The 18,483-nt window shown below is 44.9% G+C and overlaps 1 protein-coding gene across 6 annotated transcripts in view; it reads left to right on the top strand.

Moving 5' to 3' along the window:
- Positions 1-18,483, top strand: part of samd11 (sterile alpha motif domain containing 11) — a 301,407-nt gene that overhangs the window by 124,596 nt on the left and 158,328 nt on the right. For 5 of the 6 annotated variants that reach the window (XM_085967340.1, XM_085967335.1, XM_085967334.1 and 2 more), the window contains exon 4: positions 9,402-9,491. The exons of the other annotated variant lie outside the window; for it this stretch is intronic. In XM_085967340.1, coding sequence (XP_085823466.1) covers positions 9,402-9,491 — 90 coding nt within the window. The remainder of the gene's footprint in view (positions 1-9,401; positions 9,492-18,483) is intronic. 6 annotated transcript variants of the gene reach the window in all.

Raw genomic sequence — 18,483 nt, 5'->3', positions numbered from 1 at the left:
TATCAGCCGGTCAGATTTTAGCCCAGTTGGGTTTTTTTTTTATCCTCTGCAAATTTGAATCTTTTGCTTTTTTTTTTTTAAGTGTCATTTAAGCTATTTAAGAAAAAAGCCCTACTCCTATTTTAAGTACGATTGGGTTCTTGCCTATGGTCAGTGAGTATTCATTCGCACCAGCTTGGCAGCTTATCCGTGTTTCACAAGAAAATCAGCATTTTTCACTGGGGTTAGAGGCGGTCAATAAGAACCCATTAGATCGTTTTGGTGGGCGCGACTGAGACTCTGCCGAAACCAATCAATCGGACGTCACTTTCTCCCACTCTTGGTTGCGCATGAATGTGAGGCAGAGTGTGGCTCAGTAGTAAAAGAAGGACCTGCATTTATATAGAGCTTTTCACAACCACCACGACATCCCAAAGCACTTTACAGCCAATGAAGTACTATTTGAAGTGGAGTCACTTGTAATATGGGAAATGCGGCAGCAATTTGCGCACAGCAAGGTCCCACAAACAGCAAATTGATAATGACCAGATAATCTGTCTTTGTTATGTTGGTTGAGGGATAAATATTGGCCCCAGGACACCGGAGCGAACTCCCCTGCTCTTCTTTGAAATAGTACCATGGGATCTTTTACGTCCACCTGAGAGAGCAGACGGGGCCTCGGTTTAACGTCTCATCCGAAAGACGGCACCTCCGACAGTGCGGCGCTCCCTCAGCACTGCACTGGAGTGTCAGCCTAGATTTTTGTGCTCAAGCCCCTGAAACATAGAAACATAGAAGATAGGAGCAGGAGTAGGCCATTCGGCCCCTCGAGCCTGCTCCGCCATTCAATGAGATCATGGCTGATCATCCAAATTCAGTACCCTGTCCCTGCCTTCTCTCCATATCCCTTGATCCCTTTAGCCTTAAGAAATATATCTAACTCCTTCTTGAATATATTTAATGAATTGGCCTCTACTGCCTTCTGTGGTAGAGAATTCCACAGGTTCACCACTCTCTGGGTGAAGAAATTCCTCCTCATCTCTGTCTTAAATGGCTTACCCCTTATCCTTAGACTGTGACCCCTGGTTCTGGACTCCCTGGCCATCGGGAACATCCTTCCTGCATCTAGTCTGCCTAGTCCTGTTAGAATTTTATAAGTTTCAATGAGATCCCCTCTCATTCTTCTAAAGTCCTGCGATTATAAGCCCAATCGACCCAATCTCTCCTCATACATCATTCCTGCCATCCCAGGCATCAGCCTGGTGAATCTTCGCTGCACTCTCTCCATGGCAAGAACATCCTTCCTCAGATAAGGCGACCAAAACTGCACACAATACTCGAGGTGTGGTCTCACCAAGGCCCTGTACAACTGCAGCAAGACATCCTTGCTCCTGCACTCAAACCCTCTCGCTACGAAGGCCAACATACCATTTAGTGGGACTTGAACCCACAACCTTCTGACTCAGGCGAGTGTGCTACCCACTGAGTCACGGCTGACACTGTCAGCACCCTTGCCTCTGACGCAGAAGGTTATAGGCTCAAGCCCTGCTCAAGGGTCTGAGCACAGAATCTAGGCTGATACTTTTGTGCAGTACTGAGGGAGCTGTGTGCTGTTGGGGGGGGAGGTCACTGCCCTTCGGAGGAGAGGTTAAACCAAGGCTCTGTAAAAGATCCCATGGTACTAGTTGAATGAACAACATTTATGCCTGAAACATTGGGTGACCGCTTTGTGGAACACCTCCGTTCAGTCCGTAAGGGTTACCCCGAGCTTCCGGTCGCCTGTCATTTTAATTCACCGCTCCATTCCCACTCGGACCTCACCGTCCTTGGCCTCTTGTATTGTTCCACGGAAGCTCAACGTAAACTTGAGGAACAGCACCTCATCTTCCGATTAGGCACTCTGCAGCCTTCCGGACTCAATATCGAGTTCAACAATTTCAGATCATAACCTCGGCCCCTATTTCATTTTTTCTTGTAATTTTTCCACTCCTTTCCCCCCCCCCCTTTCCTTTTGTTTCTCTCTCACACCTGGCAGCTATCTCTTGCCCTGCCAGTACACTTTACACCTAATCTCAGCCTATTACTATCTCATCTAGCTTCTAATACCTTTTATTGTCTCTTTTTTACTTCTTTTGTTTCTTTTATTCTTTTGTCCGATCGCAGCCCTGCCTCCGACCTATCTTTTCTTTCCAGTTTTGAAGAAGGGTTCGACCCGAAACGTCAACTCAAATTTCTGTCCACGGATGTAGCCTGACCTGCTGAGTTTTTCCAGCATTTTCTGTTGTTATTTCGGATTTCCAACATCCGCAGTATTTTGCTATCGTACCACAATGCAGATTAACTGGTCATTTATCTCATTGCTGTTTGTGGGATCGTGCTTAATTTGGCAGCTGTATTTGCCTACATAACTGGTGATTCCACTTCAAAAGCAATTTGTATGCACTTTGGAATTACGTGAAATCATGACAGTCACTGCACAAATGCAAGCTTCCTTCCTTTACCTTTTCCTTTCACTTCTTTAAAATTAGGAGGATGTTTCGTGATCGCAGTACGAATATTTCTCCCCGCCCCTTTCCTAACCCAGAGACACTAAAGTCAGTTGTAGCATTCCTTCTAACGCCCTGCCTCAGATCAGACAATTCAACACAGGCCTGAGTTGGAGCCTGGGATTTTCCTAGTCTGCGCCAGCTCAGTTACACACCACATGGTGCAGTTCACCGGCTGAGCCATCGGAGGAGCTCATTGTTTTCCAATATTGCCCATGAGGAAGTGCCCAGTTTTACTCCAAGCCCCCACTGTCACAGCGGAGTGCCCCCTGAGGCACATCTTGCTGACGCGCCGACAGACCTTTGCACCCCTTGATAGCCTAGGGCATTAATTTCACTTACAAATGGTCTGTGAACATTTGGGGAAGAATGTGTGCTCCCAGCAGTGGGTGGTGATAAAGTAACAGACACATAACGATAGTTTAAATTGGTATAGGAGACCTTTACCCAAGGTGTTAAGAATACAAGAACATAAGACATAGAAGCAGGAGTAGGCCGTATGGCCCCTCGAGTCTGCTCCGCCATTCATTCAGAACATGGCTCATCTTCTACCTCAACTCCACTTTCCTGCACTATCCCCATATCCCTTGATTCCCTTAATATCCAAAAATTTATCGATCTCTGTCTTGAATATACTCATCGACTGAGCATCCACAGCCCTCTGGGGTAGAGAATTCCAAAGATTCACCACCCTCTGAGTGAAGAAATTTCTCCTCATCTCAGTCCTAAATGGCCGACCCCTTATTCTGAGACTGTGACCCCTCGTTCTAGGCTCTCCAGCCAGAGGAAACATCCTCCCTGCATCTACCCTGTCAAGCCCTCTAAGAATCTTTTATGTTTCAATGAGATCACCTCTCATTCTTCTAAACTCCAGAGAGTATCGGCCCAATCTACTCAAACTCTCTTCACAGGACAACCCTGTCATCCCAGGAATCAATCTAGTTAAGGACCTACAGAGTTCTTTCTTTTCACATCTGCACGTTTATGTCATAAAAGAAGTTTATTTTAAAAAGTGATGTTTAAATGTGTACATATATCCAGCATGTTCTGGTTGGAGTTAAACTATTACATACTTCCGCCTGTTATCTGTTGTGGAAATGCTTATTCGTTTTGCTGATAACTGAAGTACCCTGTGACGGGTTTGCTTCCTTATGCCTCGGGATGTTTTTTTATGTTAAAAGCAACATACAAGTGTTAGTTTTTGAACTAATCGCACCTTTCATTTACATTAAATGGATTCAAATAGTTTTAAGTTCTGCATCCAAATCAATTAAGCGAATGTACACACTGTAACTGCAAGTAACTTGATAATGTCTGGTTTTCCTGGTACACTAAACATCAGATCATTTTTTTTTTACAGTCGAGAGGACCCATTATCCACTCACTGGGCCCGTTTGCAGCCTCTCGACCCCTGAACTGGCCCTGTCAACACTGCAGCGTGACACTCCTCATTGATAATGGTGCTCATGTACACTGACGATTCCAGGCAGTGAGCACTCCTGTCGCTGTGTGAAACTCGTGAGCAAGAAAAGCCCGTGGGCTCCACCACAATTCACTGACGCCATCGCACCAGCATTTTAGTTTCCACTGAGACAGGAGCCTAGTTTCGGGTTGCCTCACTGTTTATGCTTGGAAGATCCCCCCACCCGAAACTCCGGGGGCAGCAGGGGAGTTTCCACCTTAGTTTCGTGCCGATGTCTTTACAGTGGGAGGGTTCCTGCTGACATGTCAAGTGGAGTGGGCCCCATACCCCTTTCTTTGTGTTATGCAGTTAGCAGGATAAAGAAAGTGAAAGAAGCCTTTTATAAAGGCAATTGGCATGTTGGCCTTTATTGCAAGGGGGTTGGAGTATAAGAGTAAAGTCTTGCTCCAATTGTACAGGGCCTTGGTGAGACCACACCTGGAGTACTGTGCACAGTTCTGGTCTCCTTATCTGAGGAAGGATATACTTGCCTTAGAGACAGTGCAACGACGGTTCACTAGATTGATTCCTGAGACGAGAGGGTTGTGCTATGAGGAGAGATCGAGTAGATTGGGCCTATACTCTCTAGAGTTTAGAAGAATGAGAGGTGATCTCATTGAAACATAAGATTCTGAGGGGGATTGACAGGGTAGATGCTGAGAGGTTGTTTCCCCTGGCTGGAGTGTCTAGAACTAGGAGGGCATAGTCTCAGGATAAGGGGTAGGCCATTTAAGACTGAGATGAGGAGGAATTTCTTCACTCAGGGGGTTGTGATGGAATTCTCTACCCCAGAGGGCTGTGAATGTTGAGTGTTTGAGTATATTCAAGGCCGAGATCGATAGATTTTTGGACTCGAGGGGAAGCAAGGGATATAGAGATCAGGCAGGAAAGTGGAGTTGAGGTAGAAGATCAGCCATGATCTTATTGAATGGCGGAGCAGACTCGAGGGGCCGAATTGCCTACTCCTGCTCTTATTTCTTATGTTCTTATGTTTATGTGTTATATAAACTGAGCGTGCAGCAATTTGTTGGGAAAGCAGTAAAGCTAAGTGTTAATATACTTTGGTTTGCTTTGAATGGAGCTCGGACAAAACTACATGGCTTGAATCTTCATTCATTGTCCTTAACTGCCAGAAAAAGCAGCAAACCTGAGGATTGGGAGCAGTTTAGGATTCAGCAAAGGAGGACAAAGGGATTAATTAAGAGGGGGAAAATAGAGTATGAGAGTAAGCTTGCAGGGAACATAAAAACTGACTGTAAAAGCTTCTATAGATATGTGAGGAGAAAAAGATTGGTGAAGTCAAGTGTAGGTCCCTTGCAGTCAGAATCAGGGGAATTTATAATGGGGAACAAAGAAATGGCAGACCAATTAAATACATACTTTGGTTCTGTCTTCACAAAGGAGGACACAAATAACCTCCCAGAGATGTCAGGGAACATAGGGTCTAATGAGAGGGAGGAACTGAATGAAATCAGTATTTGTAGGGAAATGGTGTTAGGGAAATTGACGGGATTGAAGGCCGATAAATCCCCAGGGCCTGATATTCTACATCCTAGGGTACTTAAGGAAGTGGCCCTAGAAATAGTAGATGCATTGCTGGTCATCTTCCAAAATTCTATAGATTCTGGAACAGTTCCCATGGATTGGAGGGTAGCTAATGTTACCCCACTATTCAAAAAAGGTGGTAGAGAGAAAACGGGGAATTGTAGACCGGTAAGCCTGACATCGGTAGTGGGGGAAATGCTCGAGTCCATTATAAAAGATGTAATAGCAGAGCACTTGGAAAACAGTGACAGGATCGGACAAAGTCAACGTGGATTTACAAAAGGTAAATCGTGCTTGATTAATCGACTAGAATTTTTTGAGGTTGTAACTGGTAGAATAGATAAGGGAGAACCAGTGGATGTGGTGTATTTGGACTTTCAGAAGGCTTTCGATAAGGCCCCGCATAAGAGATTAGCGTGTAAAGTTAAAGCACATGGGATTGGGGGCAAGGTATTGACTTGGATAGAGAACTGGCTGGCAGACAGGAAGCAATGAGTTGGAATAAACGGCTCTTTTTCCAAGTGGCAGGCAGTGACTAGTGGGGTACCGCAGAGATCGGTGCTAGGACCCCAGCTATTCACAATATATATTAATGATCTAGACGAGGGAACTAGATGTAATATCTCCAAGTTTGCAGACAACACAAAGCTGGGTGGGCGTGTGTGCTGTGAGGAGGATGCCGAGAAACTCCAGTATGATTTGGACAGGTTGGGTGATTGGGCAGAAGCATGGCAGATGCAGTATAATGTGGATAAATGCGAGGTTACCCACTTTGGTGGCAAAAACAGGAAAGCAGATTATTATCTGAACAGCAATAGTTTTCGAGAAGGGGAAGTGCAGTGAGACCTGGGTGTCCTTGTGCACCAGTCGCTGAAGGTAAGCATGCAGGTGCAGCAGGCGGTTAAGAAGGCAAATGGTATGTTGGCCTTCATAGCGAGAGGATTCGAGTACAGGAACAAGGATGTCTTGCTGCAGTTGTACAGGGCCTTGGTGAGACCACACCTTGAGTATTGTGTGCAGTTTTGGTCGCCTTATCTAAGGAAGGATGTTCTTGCCATGGAGGGAGTGCAGCGAAGATTCGCCAGACTGATACCTGGGATGGCAGGAATGATGTATGAGGAGAGATTGGGTCGATTAGGCTTATACTTGCTGGAGTTTAGAAGAATGAGAGGGGATCTCATTGAAACTTATAAAATTCTAACAGGACTGGACAGACTAGATGCAGGAAGGATGTTCCCGATGGCCGGGGCGAGTCCGGAACCAGGGGTCACAGTCTAAGGTTAAGGGGTAAGCCATTTAGGACAGAGATGAGGAGGAATTTCTTCACCCAGAGAGTGGTGAACCTGTGGAATTCTCTACCACAGAAGGCAGTTGAGGCCAATTCATTAAATATATTCAAGAAGGAGTTAGATATATTTCTTAAGGCTAAAGGGATCAAGGGATATGGGGAGAAAGCAGGGACAGGGTACTGAATTTGGATGATCAGCCCTGATCTCATTGAATGGCGGAGCAGGCTCGAGGGGCCGAATGACCTACTCCTGCTCCTGTCTTCTATGTTTGTATGTTTCTATGTGTGTGCACGTGAGAGAGAGTGCTGTTTGTACGGGAGAGAGAGCGTGTTTGCGTGACTGAGAGTGTGGGTGTGTGAGAGCTTGTGTATGGAGGGTTTTTTTCCCGTTCAAAAGGCTTTTCATCAGCCCTGGCACTTATACAGGCGCTCATTACAAATAATAGCTAAGTGAAACCATTCGTACCCGAGCATTAAAAGTGAAAAATAGCTCTTGTTTCAGCCATATAAACTGCGGGAAAATTGCATCCTTTTTGCTTACTAGAAATACATATTTAAGAGCATATCGAAGCTCTGACCAGTCACGTGTTGATTTGGGGACACAGCGCAGTACTTAACCAGTTCTTACTCTGTAAAAAAAAAAAAATATTTTTATTCCATCTGCTCAAAAGCATCATTATAATTTTTGGCGCCATTTATATTTCTTATTGTGACTTTAGGAAGCAGGAGTATCTATCTGACTCCGATTAGCTACAAAATATTGTTGATTAACCTCTGATCTCCACATTATTATCTGTCTTGTGATCGGGTGCCATCCTTGAGGAACGTTGGGGAGGGTCAGCACAGGGGGTGGGGGGGACTTCCTCAGTGCACCGCCTGTAGTGATTTTGTAAGCACGCTCTTTTTAACTGTTAGTTTTTTCTCCACGTATGGGAAAAGTCAATCTCAGTCGCACGCTGTGGTGTTCTGCACAGCAGTCAGGGAGGCCATGCTCACCCTGCCATTATGAGGAGGAGCCACTCGCTCACAAGGACAGAGGGCAGGCCGGCCACAGACCTTGGTGACTAGTTGCAGAGCACCCCCACCCTCTGAGAGAGGCTCGCCCTTGTGTCTAGCCATGACGCAGAGAGGGAAATTCCCTCACCAGGCGAGATTCTCACCCTTTCTCAGTAAAGTGAGGTGCTGCGTGTGTGGCCTGTTGCAAGTCTGCTGCACAATAAATAATGGAAGTGGGATAATGTACTCGGTGTGCGAAATAACGTGCTTCTTTGAATGACAGCAGGGTGGTGTTTTTATCATTGGGGGTTTAAGAGTATAAGGTAAATTCATTGATCCTGCCCGGTCTTGCCAGCGAAGAGCTGTCTAAGATATGCTCAGTGAATCATTTGAAGACTCTCAGAAGGTTTATGAAGTGCGGAATAAAGCAAATGTTGGCTATGATGGTAATAGTGTTGCCTTTGTGATAATCAGTGTCGTTTTGCTTCACAGTGTAATGCAATAAGCCTGCTGTGTAACAGTCTTTAGGAGACGTGGGGAACACTTACAGAAAGGCCTACTTTATTTGGTTTCTATTTTTTGAGAATAAACCCAACCTGACTCAATGTGTTGCAAGGATTCAGGTGATGTCCTGTCATGGATAGTATAACCCCTTTATTTTTGCCATTTCACCTGAATTTTTTAATTCATTTCTGAGATGTGGGCATTAAGCCCAGCATTTATTGCCCATCCCTAGTAGCCCTTGAGAAGGTGGTGCTGAGCCGCCTTCTTGAACCGCTGCAGTCCCTGTGGTGAAGGTGCTCCCACAGTGCTGTTAGGGAGGGAATTCTAGGATTTTGACCCAGCGACGATGAAGGAACGGCCGATATATTTCCAAGTCAGGACGGTGCGTGACTTGGAGGGGAACTTGGAGGTGGTGATGTTCCCATGCGCCTGCTGCCCTTGTCCTTCTAGGTGGTAGAGGTCGCGGGTTTGGGAGGTGCTGTCGAAGAAATCTAGTAGATGGTACACACTGCAGCCACGGTACGCCGGTGGTGGAGGCAGTGAATGTTTAAGGTGGTGGATGGGGTGCCAATCAAGTGGGCGGCTTTGTCCTGGATGGTGTCGAGCTTCTTGAGTGTTGTTGGATCTGCACTCATCCAGGCAAGTGGAGAGTATTCCATCACACTCCTGACTTGTGCCTTGTAGATGTTAGAAAGGCTTTGGGGAGCCAGGAGGTGAGACACACGCCGCAGAATACCCAGCCTCTGACCTCTGCCATTTCGTTAAAGCTTTGTAAGACACTAGTAGGCTATTATTTCTTTTTTGTACTTATCAAAGTTTGGGATGTTGGTTCTAGGGAATGGAACATTTTTTTTTTCCATTTTTGACTCGGTGCGTGTCAAACATCGTTGGATGTAGAGTAAAGCTCCCTCTACTCTGTCCCCAACAATGACCCTCCGCTCAAACCTCATTTGATATTTTCCATGTGCCATCCTGAGTGTTATTGCCAACTTAATGTTCATTAGTGCCAAATTCGAGGTAATTGTATTGTGTAGCTCATGTGCACTGGGAACCGCATTGAGAATGATCAAACTCGTTTCAGATTGGACGCTTATGGCCAGCAGACAGAGGAGATTTTCAACCCATCAATCTGTACTGCATTTGAATTGCACCCAGATCCCAGAGGTGAAAGGTCAGTGACTAAACCCCCTTAAATCATCCATTTTTTTTCAAATGTGTCATTGCTTCTTTGTACCACTAACACCACTGTCACCCTTAGACATTCAGCCCTCTCATGCGGGAGGGAGAGAGTTTATCTTAGCTTGGGTTCTGAAATACACAATCGTAACACTATCCATAAATGACTTGGAGGAATTACTTAATGTATTCTGAATGATATCGAGCATATTAAAAAGGTGCGTGGTCTCAAATACCCCATGGTATTTAGATGATGCCGTTTGCCTAATGTTACATGATATAATGTTATGTGACACCCATAGCAAAAATATATTTTGGCGAAAGAGCTTTAAAATCACCCAAGATGGAGAAATGTGTTTTTTTTAAAATAAAGGTTCTGATAGATTTACAGAACACCTTTTCTTGTCAAGCTTCTCGACCACTAAAATAGGCAAAAAGGTCTTATAAATAAGTCTCGGTAATCTCCAGAATGCATGTCGCTGAAGAATGTAGCAGCATAAAAGATATGGGGGAGAAAAAGTGTTGGTAAACTATCTTGCTTAGGTAAAAAGGCGCCCCCCCCCCCCCCCCCATTAGACAAAAACCATAACCTTTCACCTCCCCCTCACCCTCCCCGCCCCATGCAGATAAAGACGGCCACCTCCTACACAGACATAAACCAGAGACTTTATCCTGTGACTTGAGCAATGCCATGGGAGATCCACTGGTATGAAATAAAATTTGCCGAGGCTACCCATGATTAACACAAGGGTGGAAAACTACATTGAAATGCATCTGGATCAGTTAGAAATGTTGGGCTAATGAAGGCAGATGGATTTTAATGTAGATAGATAAATATTAGTTAAAAAAAATATCAAAATAGGATGAGGCAGATATTGGACGGTTGTCTGTTAGCAGAGTACTAGAAGGAAAAAGGATCTGGGTGTGATTATCAAGTTTTGAGTCAATGCAAAGCTGTTATCGACAAAGCCAATCAAATAACAAAGATAAGTACATGTACGCTGATGACACCCAGCTCTACCTCACCATAACCACCTCTCTCGACTCCTCCACTTTCTCTGATTTGTCACACTGCACGTCCAACATTTCTCACACTGCTTGTCTAACATCCAGTACTTGATGATCAAAAACTTCCTCCGACTAAATATTGGGAAGACCGAAGCCATTGTCTTCAGTCCCCACCACAAACTTGCTTCCCTAGCCACCAACTCCATCCCTCTCCCTGGCAACTGTCTGACGCTGAACCACACCATTCGTAACCTTGGTGTCATATTTGACACTGCGTTGAGCTTCTGACCATACATCCGCCCCATCACCAAGACCGCCTACTTCCACCTCTGTAACATTGCCCGACTCCGCCCCTGCCTCAGCTCATCTGCTGCTGAAACCCTCATCCATGCCTTTGTTACCTCTAATTTGACTATTCCAACACTCTCCTGAATGGCCTCCCATATTCCACTCTCCATAAACTTGAGCTCATCCAAAACTCTCTGGCCCGTGTCCTAACTCAAGTCCCGTTCGCCCATCAACCGTGCTCGCTGACCTACATTGGTTCCCGGTCTGGCAATGCCACAGTTTTTAAAAATCTCATCCTTGTTTACAAATCCCTCCATAGCCTCACCCCTCCCTAACTCTGTAACATCCCCCAGCCCTACATTCCTCCGAGATCTCTGCGTTCCTCTAATTCTGGCCTCTTGCGCATTCCCGATTTTCATCGCTCCACCATTGGCGGCTGTGCTTTCAGTTGCCTGGGCCCTCGGCTCTGAAGCCCCCTCCCTAAACCTCTCCACCTCTCTCTCCTCCTTTAAGACTCTCTTTAAAACTTATGTCTTTGACCAAGCTTTTGGTCATCTGCCCTAATATCTCCTTATGTGGCTCGGTGTCAAATTTTGTTTGGTAACGCTCCTGTGAAGCGTCTTGAGAAGTTTTACTCTGTTACAGGTGCTAAATAAATTCAAGTTGATGATGATGTTGATGACGATGAAGGTCATTTAGTTCACCCTTCCATAGAAACCTACAGTATCCCTTCCCTGGCTTCCGGCAGGATTCCTGCCATCAAGTGGGAGCCCACCAGTGCAAGGGCGGAGAATCCCTGCAGTGCTGCAGTAGAAGATTCAGTGGGGGACTTTAAAGGGGCAGATGCACCCCCACCATCCGCCATGGTGACCCGACGCAGCAGCGAGAACGTGAGCAGAAAGACGGAAAATCCGCAGTTTCCTACCCCGCCCTCCTGCCACCATTTGCATGTGACGGGCGGGGGAGGAGCAAGCAGTCCCGGTGAGGACGGGGTTTGGGGTGGTGGGTGAGCGGGAAATTCCAGTCAGGGTGGGAAGGCAGCGGTAGGCCTGATTGCCCCATTCTTCCGCCGTTTCCGCTGCCAATTTCAGGAGGGAATGCGGAGAAAAATCCCCCCTCTGAATGTCTCACTACATATGTAGGCGTAGAAATCTTACAACCTTTGGATCATATCTAATCACCTAGTCCTCTGGTGGACAGACCTGGCCTGTTATTATTGACGTCATTATGTTTTGAGTTGACTGGGATGAAGGTATTGACAGTTAAGGATGTGATTAATGAAGATTTTCTGCGTGCTTCCAGCCTGTGCATGGTGATAAGCAAGACTTATCAGTCTAAGCTTGTCAGCTCCTTGATCCAGACCTCAATTGAGCTTCAGCTGACTCAGGTACTGGAGTGTTACCTGTGATGACACAAATTTTGACCTTGCTTTACCCTCGGGAAGCCCCAGCCTGCAGGTCGCCTGTGGCCAATGTAGAATTCCCAGTGAAATTGTTCATTGTTACCTGACGAGAACTGCAGTGAAAGTTGGTAAGAGGTTTGTCTTTCATAATCTACCCTGAAACGACCTGCCAGATATTGCTTCAGAGACGTTAGCAGGCGGTTGAGTAAAAATCTGAGATATTGATTGGCAGGCCAGCAGTTGTTACTTCCTGGTGAAGACACTTGGGGTTGGCAAAACAAGTTCTAGACTCGGAGAGACAGCAGAGTCATTGGGAAGTCCAAACAGCTGCACCTCATTTTCTTGTGATTGATTTATGGGTTTGCACGCAATGCGCTGGCTTTACGGAGCAATGATGCGCATTTTTCAGTCAACCCAGAAAAAAATCTTGTCAAGCATTCTACAATGGAGAGAAAGCTTCTGTACGCAGTGATGGAAGGGAGCAATGTAACAAAAAAATTACAATTAAATCTTTGCAGTCGTGTACAGTAGTAGCCGCTGTTCCCTTTAAGCTGCGTGGGCACGCGGCTGTGCAGTGCGCTGGCGGTCCCGCGCAGCCGGCTCGCCGGCTTTTAAAGGGGAAAAAAAATGCGCATGTGCGGAATGTTTAATGGACCGCGCAGCCCAAAATAAAATTCGAGTGAACATTGGTTGTAACGTATCTCCTCATTCAGAGCTCTCAAAGTGCTTCACGCTGTGACTTTTTCAGGGCACTAAGTGCCGCGGTGTAGGCGAATGCAGCAACAATTTTGTGGCACTTGCATCTGACATACAACATCGAGTCATAGAATTTTACAGCACAAAGGAGGCCATTTGGCCCATCGTGTCTGTGTGGGCATTTTCTATCCAAAACTAATCCCGCTGCACTAACTCTTCCCCATAGCCCTGGATCTTTCTCTGGTACAACTACTTATCCAATTTTCCTTTTTAAAAGATGCCCTGGTCCTTGCCTCAATTGTTCCCTGTGGCCAAACATTCCATGCTCATAAAGAAATTTATCCTAACCTGCCTTCTTACTCTCTCCGTGCCCCTTTTAAATTGATGACTCCTCATCACTGACTCCCCAACCAGTCTTTCTCTATTCACTCTATCAAAAGTCTTCATTTTGGAAAAAAAATGCTATTTAATCTATTCTTGGCTTTCTCTGTTCAAATGTAAATGGTTCAGCTTTTCCAGTCTTATCTCAGAACAACAACGACAACTTGTATTTATATAGCGCCTTTAATGTAGTAAAACGCCCCAAGATGCTTCACAGGACTATTATAAGACAGAAATTTGACACCGAGCCACATAAGGAGATATTAGGGCAGATGACCAAAAGCTTGGTCAAAGAGGTAGGTTTTAAGGAGCGTCTTAAAGGAGGAAAGCGAGGTAGCAAGGCTTGGAGGTTTAGACAGGGAATTCCAGAGCTTAGGGCCTAGGCAACAGAAGGCACGGCCACCGATGGTTGAGCGATTATAATCAGGGATGCTCAAGAGGGCAGAATTTGAGGAGTGCCAATATCTCGGGGTGTGGTGGGGGTGGGGAGGTGGGTGCGGTGGGGTTGTGGGGCTGAAGGAGATTACAGCGATAGGGAGGGGTGAGGCCATGGAGGGATTTGAAAACAGCGAATTTTGAAATCGAGGTGTTGCTTATCCGAAAGCCAATGTAGGTCAGAGAGCACAGGGGTGATGGGTGAACGGGACTTGGTGTGAGTTAGGACACGGGCAGCCGAGTTTTGGATGACCTCAAGTTTATGTAGGGTAGAATGTGGGAGGCCAGCCAGGAGTGCATTGGAATAGTCAAGTCTAGAGGTAACAAAGGCATGGATGAGGGTTTCAGCAGTGGATGAGCTGAGGCAGGGGCGGAGACGGACGATGTTACAGAGGTGGAAATAGGCGGTCTTAGTTATGCCACAGATATGTGGTCGGAAGCTCATCTCAGGGTCAAATATGACACCAAGGTTGCGAACAGTGTGGTTCAGCCTCAGACAGATGTTAGGGTGAGGGATGGAGTTGGTGGCTAGGGAATGGAGTTTGTGGTGGGGCCCGAAGACAATGGCTTCGGCCTTCCCAATATTTAGTTGGAGGAAATTTCTGCTCATCCAGTGCTGGATGTCGGACAAGCAGTGCGTCAATTTAGAGATAGTGGAGGGGCCGAGATAAGTGGTGCTGAGGTAGAGCCGGGTGTCGTCACCATACATGTGGAAATTGACGCTGTGTTTTCGGATGATGTCGCCAAGGGGCAGCATATAGATGAGAAATAGAAGGGGGGAGCCAAGGATAGGTCCTTGAGGGACTACAGTTTTCTGTCCTTGTGTGAGCCGTATCTCTCAGTGTCAGCTGTTGCTCAGTGGGTAGCACCCTCGCCCCTGAGTCAGAAGGTTGTGGGTTCAAGTCCCACTCCAGAGACTTGAGCACAAAAATAAATATAGGCTGACACACCAGTGCAGTACTGAGGGAGTGCTGCAGTGTCGGAGTTACCGTCTTCTGGATGAGATGTTAAACATTTGCTCTTTCAGGTGGATGTAAAAGATCCCATGGCAATATTTTGAGTTAGGGAGTTATCCCCTGTGTCCCGGCCAATATTAATCCCTCAATTTATGGGAATGTTTCCAGGGATGTGGGACTTCAGTTACATGGATAGACTGGAGAAGCTGGGGTTGTTCTCCTTAGAGCAGAGAAGATTGAGAGGAGATTTGATAGAGGTGTTCAAAATCATGAGGGGTCTAGACAGAGTAGATAGAAAGAAACTGTTCCCATTGGTGGAAGGGTCGAGAGCTAGAGGACACAGATTTAAGGTGATTGGCAGAAGAACCCACGGTGACATAAGGAAAAGCTTTTTTATGCAGCGAGTGGTTAGGATCTGTAATGCACTGCCTGAAAGGGTGGTGGAGGCAGATTCAATCGTGGCTTTCAAAAGGGAGTTGGATAAGTACCTGAATGAAAAAAAAATTGCAGGGCTACAGGGAAAGGGCGGAGGAGTGGGACTAGCTGAAGTGCTCTTGCAGAGCCAGCACGGGCTCGATGGGCCGCATGGCCTTCTTCCGTGCTGTAGCCATTCTATGATTCTATAATCAATATCACTAAAACAGATAATCTGGTCATTATCGCATTGCTTTGTGGAGCTTGCTGTGTGTAAATTGGCTGCCACCTTTCCTACATTACAGCAGTGACTACACTTCAAAAAATACTTAATTGGCTGTAAAGCGCTTTGGGACGTCCAGTGGCCATGAAAGGCGCTATATAAATACAAGTCTTTTAAGTCTTTTACTATTCTGGTGAATCTACTCTTTATGCTATCTATGGCTTCAATGCCCTTTCTATAATGGGTGCATCCTAACCTGTACACAGTACTCTACTGTAACTGTGGCCTAACCAATGTTTTGTACAAATTTATCCTTACTTTACTCATGAGATAATGGCCATTTTTGGGGTGATATTGGCTGAAGGCAGAATATCAGCACAGGCAACTATCTGTTCTGTAACTTAATGTCTTATTGAAAGGACAACAGCTCTAACAGTGCAAGACACCCACAGTACAGTACTGGATTATCAGCCTAGTTTACACGCTCAAGTCCTAGTGTGCTGCTTGAACCCAGAACGTTCTGACCCAGAGGCAAGATTATTAGCAATGGAGCAGAGTTGATATCGGCCTGGAATTTGCGGTCAGCAGTGATCGCTGCTAACCACAAAGAAAGCTACCCACAAAGACCTCGCGATCTCCGTGGCGAAAACTTAAGCTTTCTCGACGTTAAATTGATTGCAGCGCTGTCAAAAGGGGATCCCCAACGCAATGCAGCGGTGACATCATCAAGCTGTCTAAGCAGCCAATCACATTGAAGAATTCTCACAGGCAGCAAACCAGGAAATAAAAAGCACTGATTCAATTCATTTTTTTAAAAGTTTACAGAGAACGAAATAAAGATTAGGACATACACACGGGGTTAAGGTAAAAGCTGAAAATCATAAACAAACCTTAAAAATTGTTTATTTTAACTTTTTAAAATTATTTTAGTAATTTTCTATCTGAATGGAGAAATTTGACACTCCATAAATATAAAATTTGTTTTTCAGGGCCAGAACGGTTGTTTAGTGGTCAATATGAGATTAAAACCTCAGTTGCACCTATTCCAGCAAGGCTCAACCTTTAATGGGGTGTTTAACAGCGCATTTAGATGGGAAAAGCTTTAGTTTTCGGCAGTTGAACTGATTGCTGGCTATGAGGAGATCCACAGTGCAGCCTGTGTCGGAGCATTGAATGACTGACCAGCAGTGAATAACTGACCGCAACTTCAGGATTTCCGCGTTTAGATGCATGTGCTCTAAATCTTGAAGTTAAGGTCAGTTTCAAAAGGGTAATAACGCCGAACGCTGTTAGTTTACCATTATTACCCACAGCAAATTCCGGCCCAATATATATATATATATATATATATATATATATATATATAAAATGCACCTCTTTGCATTGAAAGAGAGTATCCATAGTGAAATGCAACTTGAAAGATTTAACTGCTGATCTGAGAATAGTAGAGAAGTGTTTCCGCAGACCAAGTTTGTGCACCATCTTCTAACGTGGTGAGTGGCACAGTGACCTTTTGTTCTGTTTCATGCTTAAGTACTGGGCAAGAGGAGGATGATTCTGCAATAGAGAACCTCAAACTAAGTAATTAGCACTTGGCACGAGCTCTCTGTTCTCTATTCTAGCGTAAAAGCTGCCGGATCATTCGCTAAGCAGTATTAAATAGAGAATAATGGCTACCTGGGAGTGATTACAAGGCAGTAATCTCACTGAGCCATTCAAATGATGTCATAAACCACAAGAGTGAATGATGAGCAGTTTATAACCATCATCTACAAACCCCAGAGATTATTGCCTTGAAATCATCTCGACGAATATTTTTAAATGATTTATACCTGAAAGTTCATATAATTTTTACAGTTGTTATTCAGTTTTGGGGCCTGTTTTGCTGTTGTCAAGGTAGATGCCAGTGGTCAGCATATCATTGACAGCCAGTGCTATCCTCGCTGGAAGATTAACGATTGTGATACAATTGCAGGATGTTACAATTTGATTATTGGGAAATAATACGGTCAGTATATATTAATATCAGTACTTATACTGCCAGTATAACTTCTCGGTAAGAGCTCTACCAACACCCTTGATCTGTTGTATATCTTGTAACATGTGTTAATGTTAACTTTTTAAAAATGTGCTCTATTTTTAAATTTATTTTTCGCTAATTGGAAATTTAATTTGATCCTCTTATTAGTAACGTGCCCGAATATTAGGAAGCTTATTTCATGTTTTAAGTATTAATGATCACGTATTAAAACTGGTTTTTTGCTTGTATGGAAAAGGCTATTTGTCGAGAAATATTTCCCCAGCGTGTTGTGCCTTCTCAGCACCTGCACCGCACTCTCTCCCTGCTGGCGTTTCTTTGAATACTTAGCCTTGTACATAATCGTGATCTCAGAAATCATAATGCCTAGGAGATTTAGCAGTGCAAGTGTTGAAATGAGGCTATTTAATACATTTATTGCCAATTCTGTTTTAAATTTTTAAGCCTTGCAAAGAGGACTATTCAGCTGCTTGTACTGTACAGTAAATTACTTTAACTCTGCGACCATCAGCACCAGACTGTGGATTCCCAATCCTTTATAGGCTTATGTAGCTGCGTTTTATCGTACGATTCATATGCACTAGAGGGCGGATCATGTTATGAGAGATTAGAATACTGACAAGAGGATGAAGCAGTGCACCCAGTCAATGATAAATTAAACCTCGATTTGCTTCTCTTGCCCAATGGGATAAGGTGAACTGCATTATACATTGAAAAGAGAGTCTGCAGGGTTTTTTTCTCTCACTTGCAGGTTAGTAGAAAGAGTCTGTTCTGTGGTCATTTTGAGTCTGCCAATCTTCTGCAAAAGAAGCATTGCAGTTTGTCAGCAACAAATAGTTTCTGGTTTTTGCAGGATTTTGAGCAGGACTAGTGTTGCTTTAGACCGACCTTGTGCACTATATAGCACAGCAGGCATCAAAGGCAAGTATGATTAATGAAATCTAACTGGTCAGTGCTGTGGCTGAGCAGGATACGGCTGTTTAGATTATGGATGGGGGACTCTGTGGTGTCCATAAAGATAGCAGACAGTTTCATTATAGAGTTGGAGAAATGTTTATGCGCTTTTTTTCCTGCAAATCGATAAAAAAGCAGTAAATTTTCACTTTATTAAATGTGCTGTTGGTTGCTATCAATCCTGTTGTGCAG

This window comes from Somniosus microcephalus, chromosome 25 (genome assembly GCF_052327205.1).
Source record: "Somniosus microcephalus isolate GS21.2 chromosome 25, FLI_Smic_1.0, whole genome shotgun sequence".
Classification (NCBI taxonomy): domain Eukaryota; kingdom Metazoa; phylum Chordata; class Chondrichthyes; order Squaliformes; family Somniosidae; genus Somniosus; species Somniosus microcephalus.
This window is presented reverse-complemented; position numbering and strand designations above follow the sequence as displayed.